Source organism: Dioscorea cayenensis, chromosome 20, assembly GCF_009730915.1.
Source record: "Dioscorea cayenensis subsp. rotundata cultivar TDr96_F1 chromosome 20, TDr96_F1_v2_PseudoChromosome.rev07_lg8_w22 25.fasta, whole genome shotgun sequence".
Lineage (NCBI taxonomy): Eukaryota > Viridiplantae > Streptophyta > Magnoliopsida > Dioscoreales > Dioscoreaceae > Dioscorea > Dioscorea cayenensis.
The window spans coordinates 17875237-17887773 of NC_052490.1; the positions used below are offsets into that span (position 1 = coordinate 17875237).

At 34.8% G+C, this 12537-nt stretch overlaps 1 protein-coding gene across 1 annotated transcript; it reads right to left on the reverse strand.

The window, feature by feature from the left end:
• Positions 1 to 974: 974 nt before the first annotated feature.
• Positions 975 to 12250, reverse strand: LOC120251603 (3-deoxy-manno-octulosonate cytidylyltransferase, mitochondrial-like). The gene is made up of 8 exons (XM_039260180.1): positions 11901 to 12250; positions 10934 to 10979; positions 5472 to 5558; positions 5264 to 5388; positions 3909 to 4048; positions 3752 to 3803; positions 2996 to 3106; positions 975 to 1305 (listed from the first exon to the last, which is right to left on the reverse strand). Exons 1-8 carry the CDS (start codon positions 12126 to 12128, stop codon positions 1213 to 1215), a joined length of 882 nt encoding a protein of 293 aa, XP_039116114.1. The 5' UTR covers positions 12129 to 12250; the 3' UTR covers positions 975 to 1212.
• Positions 12251 to 12537: the final 287 nt, after the last annotated feature.

Here is a 12537-nt window from a genome sequence, read left to right on the forward strand (position 1 = left end):
CTGGTTGGTAAGTATATCTCTTTCACTGATGGTATCAGCTCTGGCACTTGGATTGATAATAGTAGTATGCAGAACTTTAATTTTCTAAATTTCGTCATTTGCTGCAACTGCATGGTACATCTGGAAATTGAGGTGCAATGTTATTATTTTCAGTCATGATCCGTTAGATTTTAACAGTATCATAAAAAAGCTTTTGCCTTAGCTCAGGATGTAGCCCTATCTCCCCAACTCGGATGTAGATGCTGAAGTATAAAGGCTCTCCTACTTAGCTTTCAGTGTGCAGCCTTGCATGAAATCCAATGTCATCACATTTTTATTGCTTGCCCAGATCTTCATGAAGCCATTCACTCTAATGATCAAAACAATTGTTGGCGTGCTGATTCTTCCGTTGATCATCTCAAACGTCTTCTATTAGATATAGGAAGCCCCAGTATTCATCTCTCACAGCATCTCTTTGCATTGTCTCTCACTGTTCCATCAAGGTAGATAATTGCCAAAGTGGATCATTAAGTTAGTTCAACCCAATGGCTTTCATATGTAATTTTTGTTTGTTGTTTTGTTTCTGAGTTGGTCTTTTTTGCTCTTTGTTTTTTACTGTTTCCCTTTCCTTTCTTTTAGTTCTGTTTCTCAGTTTGCTTCTTGTATTTTGTTGTTATTTTTCAATAAACTAACTTTATGCTCTTTCTATAAAAAAAAATAATAATAATAATAATCAGCGTCATGCTTCTCAAAAGCTTATAGAAATTTCCCATTCCCACCTTACCTTTACATCCAAGATTGACAAAGGTTAAAAAAAAAATTGCAAAATAGACAGGAAAAAAAAACAACATAATTTGGTCATGTGGCAAGCACATTACTAACCAAACATTAAGCATACCGAGGTGCACAACTCATTAGGTATTAAGACAGGTTCCTGATTATAAAAGCACACTATATGCAGTTAAAATGTCAACTGGCAAAACACAGCGAAAGAATTGCACACCAAACATTTTGCTTTTATTTATGGGTTTTTAAATACAGAGGTTGTATTCATGCAATAAATTATCAAATTAAAAATGAACCACATCAGCAGAAAGGCAGTGAAACAAGCTACACTAAATGAGAACCAACTGAAAATGAAATATAAGCAATGGTGACAAACAGAAGATATGCATACAGAGCTCAATATGAAGTATCCCATGTATCCCTTGCCACACCAACTTGCCACGGGCATTATGAAATATTTCTTTCTCGCATTAAATCTTCTATTTTTTTAACATCTTCTGGAGCGTCCACCCCATGCGCATCATGATTGACCCTGATTACCTACGGCCGAGCAACAATTTCAGAGTACACAACAGAAACACAGCATGAGAATGCCAGCATACACGGCCAGAAATAGAATTGCATGATAAAGCTGTAAGCAACAATTGATGACAGCCTAAGCATGAAGTCTACATAGTTAAAATTCTCCCAAAAAAAAAGCCCAACTAACTGCAGAAATCAGTCCTCAGCCATAAAGCCTTTATCTGTTGGAACTGCAAATGTACTTCATTGAAATAGCTTGAAAAACATTATTTGAATTTGATTTGATGAAAACTTGAAATTTCACAGTTGTTTTAAACTCTAACTTGACAGAAAAGGGGGCATATTTTTTTATGAGATTTTTACTACCTTGAAAAAATAGTGCAGCTATTTCGCTAGCTCCACACTTTCAAAAAATCACTTTGCCACCCCGGAACAACTTTTGACGTTCTAACTTCGACAAAAATAGACCTTCTTTACCCCTTTGTTTACATAATATCTCTTTTGTAACGCATATTTGATATGAAAAACAGTCTCCCCTTGGGAATCAACATAAGTCTCAATCAACGGGACCAAGAAAGGAACAATCACCATGATCGACCAAGTTCGGACTCTCTCCTATGCATCAGGCCAGTTTTCTATTAGGTTGATGGCCAGGCTCAAAGCTCGTCAGATTCCTGTGAGAAAACACCTAACACCCACCTCGGGGGAGGGGGGAGGGAGAAAGGGCACTTTGATACCTAAGTCAGACAGGGATTCTCTCAGAAATCAAGCAGATTTAAGGAAAAAAGAAAAAGTAGGGATTTCGAGATCATTGACTATGGAATTTTCTGGTGAGTTCTCTCTTGCTGTTTGACCTGCCCCTACCTTTTACAACCCCCTTGCCAACTCAGTCTTCTTGTCTTTGGCGAGGTGTTTTCCTCATTAAATGGCTCCATTAGATGGGCAGATGGAATTTGCCACCTCTAGAGATGTAACCTCTCCCAATGGATGAACATGTGCGCTCTGATTTGATCTATCAGGTAGGGAATATACACCACATGTCTCCGGATCTGGTTATGTCATGTGTATAGATATTTTCCTCCACATCACATATCATTAGATATTAACTATATAATTGCTTTAACTAATAAATCATAAGTTTTTCATCAAAAGCAAAAGGCTAAATAACTAGCTCTAATGGAGAAATAAAAGGGGTTTTAATTAAAATAGAAAGTATTCTCATAATTTATATATAATATGATATCCGATTAAAATACATTATATAAGAGTTTCCAAATAAGAAACGCATAAAAAGTTTTAACGCAATTTAAAACATCAAAACTTGTCCTGAGAAGGCAAGTAGAGTATAAAATTAAGTATAACCAGAATTAGAACATCAGAAGTTGTTAAGATAAGATTAGATGGGGTTGACAAGTAATTTTCGAAAATTGAGGGGGTGGCAAGCAATTTTACTATTTTTCAGAGAAGCCTCAAATAAAAACCTCTTCAACATGAATGGTATGATCCTGATGATCAGCATGTATGATAAAAGCAATGAATTTGATTCATTGGATGATTCTGTGAATAAGAAAACAACAATACAGATTTCACAGCATGACATATTGAAGCAAAGAAACACTTCATAAGCCATAAGAAAAGCAGAGGGGTCTCTACCTTTCATGATGCTACAATACAGATGTATGTATGACTGAGAATAGTTATCACTCACCTTCATCTTGTACCCATTCTCAAGAACTTTAAGCTGTTCAAGGTCTTCTTCTAATTGCAATGGAGTAGAGGGAAGTTGTGGATATATCCTCAAAAACTTTGCATCATAACTCTGGCCACAAATGAGTAACATTTATTTAGTTGATGATGGAAAAAACTAGACTGATTTCACTTAGTATGAACCTTAAACCTAGAAAACTACTGTTAGAAAATAAATGGAAAAAAAACATTCAAGTGAGAGAAAAGCTAGAACAGCTTGAGTTTATCTCAAACTGAACTGCTCAAGTTTAGCCATGAACAAACTGAGTGAACTCATTTCACTTACAATGGAAAACTCAGGCTTAGCAAGCAACCCAAATAAAAAGTTTAATGTAAATAAAATGTTGCAACTTCCATGCCTGAACCTATGAGAGGCTTGAAAAAGAAAAGGAAACCAACAACACCAATTAGCAAGAAAACAAGTCCAAATTGGTTTGACATATATGTTACTATACATTAGGAATTAGTAAAAACCCAGCTTAATACATGTAAGCTAATAAATGTCTTTATAATTTTATGCTTGATAAGTTCCCTGTTCTCAAAAGTAATGAGCCAGACTCAAATAATTTGTGAATTTTAAAAGCTTTCTTGTGAACGATAGTCATACATACATAAGAAAAAATGCAAAGAAAACTAGAAGATGATATACTGCTAAAAATATATATATATATATAAAATTAATAAATAAATAAATAGATAAGGGGGTAAGAATGCAAACCTGAATTCCCAGATGAAGTAAATAGGGGAAGTTTGGATTAACTTGCCCCGACCTGCACAATATTAAAAAGTTTAAAACTTTGCAGGGATAAGGATACACATAACATTTACATGTTAGCGCATCTACAACTATGAAAATGAAAGGAAAAATAACTCACTTGTTAAAGGGGATCAATCCTCTGGAGAAGTATATTGCATAACCATTATTATCCACCACGCACTTCACGCGGTTGGGATCTAGTCCATCCCCAGGTTTTAAAGATGTAACAGCTGTACTAAACACTGCATCAGGAGCTCCCTACAGCCACAGTTATTATAGATTACTACAAATATATGCACAGAAAAAATAGAGCATAAAGTATGCATATGTAGAATATGACATACGAAAGAGAGATTTAATGAGAATGGAGCATTCTAATAATTCTCTATGCAAATTCCAAGTTACAGCAGCTAAATATGATCCTAATTTTTCTAAAAGAAAACATACAATGGAGATACCGTCCACCATGGAAAATTGTTTATATTTCTAACTTTATTCATCAATCAATCCATTAATTAATTCTAGAGAGTGTATTGTGTTGAGTAATTAGAAGGAATCGACAGAATGCAAAGAGAAAAGGAGAGGTGGGATTCCACAAACAAAGGAAGAGAAGAACAAGGCATACTAAACCATAGCTATAAACTGCCCAAGAATCAAAATCCATACAAGGTCAATGGTATCACAGAATGGATGGTTGGATTCAAGAAGAGACAAATTACCCATGGGTTTCCAGAATGTTGTAGGTAGTCATATTACTTCTTGTTCTCAGTGACCTGAAACTGACAAAAATGGTAGGGACCTAAAAGGAGAAAAATAATATGAGTGGTAATAACACAAATGCAGGACACCTAGTTCCTAACAAACTTTACAACTGCAGAAGAGAGGATATTTTGTCAGAAGGAATTCTTTTGCAATTAATAGGTGATTTGATGCGACGTTAGAATCGCCACTGAACCAGATGGCATGGTGTGATGGTGGTTGATAAGTGACCATTCTTTTATGAGGCACACAAAACAAGATCATTCATTTGCATTAAAGATGAGTCTATAAAGATATGCGAGTCTCAAACTATTGTCAGACCTAAGCTTCAAGTGGGAAAGTTCCATTATCAAAGTGTTAGCCACTTTTCATCATCTTAAACTAATAAAGAAAACAAGCATATATAAAGCAAAACTTTGGGCAATAAACATGTGATATACAACAAGCATAATGCAACGAGCATCCATTCATATTAGCCCTTAACAATATGCAGTACACATGCCATTCACATCAGAGTTCGACCAAGGACTTGGGTTGTTCAGGCAATCTTTACTATCAACACAACATAATTTTTTACAGCAAGAGCATACAATAGTAACTCATATAGTTTACATGCAAATATAATCACAAAAAACATGGAAAATATCATCTCTATTAAGTAACCTAGTGAAAAAAAATTGCAAGGATTAAAATGTGAAATAACAAAATATTCACCTGCAAAGCTCTAACAATCCCATCTATAATGTCTGGTTCAATGAGAGGTTCATCTCCTTGAATATTGACAACAATATCATAATCCTTTTCTAGCTTTTGAAGAGCTTCATTGCAACGCTCGGTACCTGACAGGAAACAATTTACCCATACTCATATCATAGTTAATAACATATGATAAATCTAATAGCCACAGAAAATATTATTATACCATTTTTGCATGATTCTGATGTCATTATCACATCAGCTCCAAATCCTCGACAACATTCAGCAATCCTTTCATCATCTGTGGCCACAACTAATGCAAAGAAGAGAATAAAATTAATGCACGGTTTCCTATTAAAAACAATCATAAATTTGGGTTCATTACAGATTGTCACAAAAACTTGGGGTTTATACATCATATGCTAGTGATGAACTTTGAAAAGTAGTCACAAATAAACAGTGAACCCAGACCTCATAGCAGGCTGTTTAGTTACATAGGCTGAACCCTGCAACTGGACAACAATGCCTGCCCTGGCAAGGGAACCAGATGACCCGCCAGGGGTTATCTAGATCTAGAATGAATTACAAAGAATCAAATAGACTAGATGGAAAATAGTAGGCTGCCCGGCTATGAACTTAAAAATAGCAAGCTGAAAAATTGATTGATGATCAGCTTTGATGTCATTTTGATAAATGCTAAGTAATGATGGTTAATTTGCATAATATCCCAGAACTTACAGTCATTTTGACATAAATAAGTAAATAAATCAAACAATATAATCCTCTAGATTATCAAATATAAGTTGGTCGATGTAGAGGGAACTATCTCATAAGGTGAATCTACCTCATTTGCAAACATAGTAATGGATAAATAGCAATATGGTAGCCATATATATTTTACAGCTGGAAGCACATTCCCAAATAGCACTAAAAGGCACATTAAAAAGTGTTAACTGACAAAGATTTTTACAACTATGTAACATGCAATAAGAATAACAATCTATGCTTTATTTTTTATCCATCAAGTAAAAACATGTTTTTTTAGAACATAAACTAGAAAATTTTGTTCAATAATGCCACAATGGCAATTATGGATTAGTAATCATGGGCATGATGGAGCAATGTCACAGCTGCCGTCCGCCTGGACAAATTGTCCATACCAACTTCTATAGGGCATACAAACTTTAAAAAAAAAACAATTATTTTCAGATAAAATGGGACCAGTGAATCATGAGAAGCTAACTTACAATAAGAGATGTTGAGGAGGAATAAAATTTTAGTTTTATAATGTCACAAGGCAGCTGAAGTGGATAATCTTTCTACATGAGACACCACATCAGTTGCCACACTCCAAAAATGGAAACTGCACCATGCCACTAGCTGGTTAGTGTTGAGGCAATGTTGGATGAAGGTGCAAAATTGAAGAAACTTTCTGAGTTTGGCACGTAAGATGAACATTGTTTTACTTGAGGGGGTAAAATGAACATCTTACCCTCCTTTAAGAACTACTAGCCACTTCAAACCACAAATACTCCATATACTAAAAATTAGAAAGTCCGCTTATTTCGCATTCGCACCCTTGATGATTTCATGTAAGTTTCACCGAGTAAAAGCACAATCAGTTATAAATAAGACATTCCCAGTTTGCGAGATCTCCAAAGAAACAATGACCACAGTAGAAAGTTGAAAATACCAACAGGACCCTCCATTTTCTGCATTTTAATTATAAACAAAAATTTGTATTCTATATATTTATGTAGGCAAGTTTGATTAACGAAAGTTAGGATATACAAAATAAAGAAAGGATTTGAAACTACAATACTACACACACTAAGAAATACAAAGTAATTTCACTTAAGTTTCACCAAGAGCAAAAGCCCAAACAATTGTAAGTGTGATGGAGTACATTAGCTGCATCTCCCAAGAAATAATGACAACTGCCAAAAGCACCTAAAGAACCCTCATTTTCCCCCCATTTTCATCAAGGAAAAAAAAAACTCATCCATGGCAAGCTTGCTTAAAAGAAATTATAATATGGATATATAAAGTCAACAAAGGATTCAAAAATTTATCAGTTGCATCTTCTTTCAAATTAAAAATGGATTTAGTTGATTAACTCTGAAAAGAGGAGATGACCAATAAATTGAATTATTTTTGTAAGAAAAATACGTGCATCATTTAAAAATGGTTTTGATGCACTCAGCATGTGTAATACCCACCTCTAAAATTTTAATTAAGTACGGACCTTTATTAAAAATATTTTTAGTTAAGGGATTACTAATTAATTATGACTCTTAAAATTTTATTTTTTTTGGGTAACCTTTTGAAAATTTTCCAATTGTGCTAAAATATGACATCCTAATCACTTTACTCTCCAAGGGTGGTGATCTTCATCATCAACCTTGAAAGAGGCTGTTAGTGTGCATCCCAAATTATCCAAGGTGAGCACTTGTGGCTCTTTTATCACTTGCTCTTCAATTATTCTAATTTCATAATCTTTCTGTAACCCTTGGTTCTTCGAGAATTCTCATGCTTTGGAAGTGATTAAGTTTTCTAGGCCTTGGATACCTTGAAGCTTCATGTCAATGAGTATTATTAATGCTTCTTTGATTTGTGTTTGGTTTGAATGCCTTGTTTGTCTAGGACAGTTAAGTCCTTGGGTCTCATGTCATAGATTTTGTTGATATGGGTGTTTATCAGGTGAAAATGGTTGTCACATATGTTTTATTGTTCACCTTCCAATCTTTTGTTAGGCTATGGTAGACTAGTAATTTGTTGTTATCTAGCTAGTGTAGGTGGATTTCTTATTTGGAATGATTATAATGTTATTAAAATAGTGCAAATGTTGTTGTAATTGCATGTTATATCGCCAATCAAGTACAGAAAGACCCTTTATTTTTCATCAAAAAACAAATAATATCCTCTTTTTTCAGAAAATTTGAAACCCTCTTTTTTTTAATCAAAGAGAACTGTTAAGTATTGTAGTTGAACTCCTATATAAAACAGCTGCACTCCCATATAGAATAGTTGAACTATTACACATGACTTTGAAGCTGTTACATAACAATTCATCTTTTATACATAACAATCTTAATCAGATATGTAACCATTCATTTAGTAAAAAAAGATAATTTTTTTGGGTTCGCTGAAATCAAGAAGGTTTTGTATTTTTCTACAAAAAGGGGTCTTTTTAGGCTCACTAAAATTGAGTCAGTTTTTGCATTTTCTGGAAAAAAAAGGAGTCTTTTGAGTTTTGAGTAAAATAAAAGGCCTTTCGTACTTATGTCTTATGTTTTTCCTAGTCTCTAAACAGGCGCTAAGTTAGGGGGATAAAGGTGATAGGTGAGGGATTTTTTTTTTTAAAAAAAAAAGGGGGGCTTTATCTTGGTTAGGCCAAACTTTGACTTGATTAATACTAATCAAAGTTGAATATTTTACAATTAAAATTTTACTTTTCTAATCAACAATAAATGTTTATTAATATTAATAATTATTTAAATTAGCTATCAAATAATTATTTGAATAATTAAATCTAGTAAACAAAGGTTGGCATTTAGGTGTTTGGTTGAGAAATAGGCTTTATTCCCCAATCAAACATCACCTAAGATTTCATAACCAACTCATTTCATGCGCAGTCACTATGACCATGTGCATGGTAATGTGTCAGCTTATGGTCAGTAGGTACTAAATCAGATCAATATTATTGAGAAATGGTTATGGCTAGCACTGCATTGATAGTGTTCTCCTTGCATTTGGTATTAGATTTCAGCTCTTGGGATTTTCATTATCAATGAAATTCAATCATCCCCTAAATTAACCTTAATTATTTCGGCTCATATTGATGGTCAAGTAATAAATGCATATGTGGTTTCGGTTGATGGTCTTTGAATTAGAGTTTAATGATATTAGTTGGTTTTGATGCATCACATTATTCAACCTATGGTCCATTTTGTATTTTTTTAAAACTCCAATTTAGTTTGGGTCTAATTGGTTCATCTCTTAAATTGGCATTTGAATGCATTAGCCTTGGATAATATCCCTTGTTCTTTTCTTTTGATTTACAAGCATGTCAATTGGGTTTGTTCTTCTTAGTTATTGTTTTATAAAGTGTGAGTTAGTAAATAGCTTAGAATCAAACATGACTCTTAGAATCATGTGAGCAACTGAAGCTTGAATTTATTTTAATTTAAAAGTTAGGTCTCTAAGATCTCTTAAGCTCAGGATAATATTAATGTGATTCATAGAGCTGTTTGTCATGAAAGTTTAATAGAGGGTTTATTAGAGCTTAAACAATGTTTTGTTGCTTCTAGATAGTCTTGCTTGGGATTAAATGGTGATTTATTGTAATTGGACTTGGAAGGTGAGTAACCTTCTTCTTTAGCTAATGTTTTCCATCTAAACTTGTGCTATTTTTTGCTATTATTCTGAAACAAAAGGGATTTTAAAAAACTACTATTCCTTTAAAATTGGAATGATGCACATATAATTTACATATTTCTGCATTTGCTTAAGGTATTGATTTCAGGCATTTTATTAATTGTCCTTCTGAAATTATAAAAGAACTAAGATTTCTTACTCTGGAAATACACTTGGTTTTGGGTTGTATCAGTATACAACTCTATCTCTAAATATGACTTTATTCTAAATATACTACTCTAACTTACCAATTTGTCAAGCTCATGAATTTGTTACTTTTTTCATATGCCGATGCCTAGATAGCTTGGAGAGTTCGTGGGGAAACTCTTGCTTTTAGCCAAGCTTGCTAGTTTGTGTTACTGTAGACTTGTTTACACTATCCTTGGACTTGAGAAAATCTTGTTATTTGTCAAACCTTGTGTATGTCTGTGACTTGTAATTTGCTTGATGTTGAACTTAGACATGTTAGTTATGGTTGTCTATTTTGTTTGGGCCTTGGGTTATTTTGTATTTGTATAGAATTATGAAATCAAGACTGAGAACTTGCACTCTCTGTGGGGTCAGTCCTTATAAGCATGCAGCCGACAAGTTGGTGCATGTCTAAGTATTGCACATGATTGTTTAGGAAAGTTAGCTGCTATTTGCCACAAACATCTTCTCAGCTACATTTTACTCATACAATAAATCATATTTATATCTCCATCATAAATATGTAGGCATATCTTGTGATACCCAACTTCTAATTCTAATTGTGACCAGAATTCTATATAAGAGGATGAACTAAATGTTCCCACATCGAATAGCGGGCAAAAAGATCATATGCTTCTAAGTATGACTTGAACCTGAATATGTGAGGCACTTTGATGGGATAAAACCATGAGGACCCCCATATGGCCCCATATGGGATGAGCCAAAGCGGATAATTCCTCACATAGGCTTGGCCAAGTCATTACAAATGGAATCAAAGCATGATCAGCTCCAGTAGATTGCAATAATCTGGTGACCTCTATTCTGTGATTCGTGATTTGTGAGTTAATTTGAGGGCAAGCAAGTGGAAGCTAATGGTCCTATGATACTGCAATTTTAATTCTGATTGTGACCAGGATTCTATATAGGGAATGAACTAAATAGTCCTACATCAAATAGATCCTATGTTGACTTGGACCTAAATATGTAAGATGCCTTTTATAAGGAAAACTATGAGACCGAGTATGGGAAGGGCCAAGTGGACAATTCCTCAAATGAGGTGAGTCAGAAATGATGCATACGTACCAACAGAATCCAATGTAGAAGCCAACTTTGCTCTCTCCCATGTTCTCTGTAAAGGATCAAAATTAAGTAAAGGAGTAGAAATTGTATAAAGAAAGGGTAAGAATCCATAAAGCATATGAATACATACACACAATTGCATGCAAGCAATATTGCCAATGGCTCCTTCACTAACAAAACAAGAACACTGGCATTGTTAGATTATTTTGAATCACAAGGGGGCTATACAACCTTCAACAAAATTAAAACAGGTTCAGCCCCCCAAAATCATGATTCAAGACATAGCAGCAGCAGCAGCAGCAGCAGCAGCAAAGAAGAGTTCCTAAATAAACACATGCGGAAAATGCTAGTCAACTGGATCACAATGATCAAATCATCAAACATCACGGTGGATTGGCTAGATTCACTGGAGCTTGGCAACTATGGGGGAGCTCAAATGCATACCCATCTTATCAACCCCATAGTCATACTTTAAGGGCTCTTCTAGCCAAACCAAATGCTAAAATCTGGCTCTTCTATGCAGCAACTGTAATTTATTGAAATTGTATCTTAAAGAATGTAATAGTCACTGTTTAAACATCTGATGGAACAATTTCCAGCTCCAGACAAACAAGACAAAACAAAACAAAACAAACAAAAACAAACAGACAAAAGAAGCTAATACACTTTATCACAAAAATACTTGCAAGTCATCACACAGAAATCAAAATTAGTTATTATCTTCAGAATCTAAAACAAGAAGTCCCTGTAGCACCAAGAAAACATCAACCACTCTACGATAAATTATAAAATGAAAATAGTCCAAAAGCAGAGCTACATTACAAACAAAACTCATCAATGAAGTACAAAATTGCAAATAGATCCCATAATCTACTGCAGACAAATCTTGAAGCAGAATACAACCCATTCATACAGACTATGAAAAATCTCTATTCCAAACAAACCCAACATCAATCCAGGAGAAGCATACCTGGATCATGGGTTTGCCAAGAATCTGAACAAGAGGCTTGCCTTCAAAGCGAGTGGAAGCAAAACGAGCCGGGATTATCCCCACGACACGGGTCCTCCACCTCCGCAGCCTCCCGTAGTAAGCCGCGGCGGCGGCGGAAGCCGCAATTGCGGCGCCGAGCAGCAGCGCATGGGCGAGCTTGGCCTTGCCGCCGAGGGAATCTGAGGAAGGAGAGCAGAAGGAGGCCATTGTTGATCACGGATCACGGTTTCAAATGATGCACAGCAGGACAACACACAGCTTGAGAGATGTGAATGGCATGTGAGGATCACAAGTGAATTATTAGGAATCTCTGTTGCGTGGTCCCGTCCGGAATTGTTTCCCCATTTTGGGGGTCATTTTTGCCATTGGTTGAAATAAAACTACATTTCGAAGGAAGGCCTTGAGGCCCAAGTCAACTATATATATGGGCAAGGAAAATGACATGTCCCATACTTTATCAGGTCAGGTCAGGTCAGGTCAGTTTGGGAGAAACAATTTAAAAAATAAAAATAAAAAATGATGTTTGCCTGCATTTTTACAACAATCTGTTTGACTAGAATTTTTTTTAAAATCAATAATGTCACAATTGTGTTTCTTAATGAAATAAATAAAATAA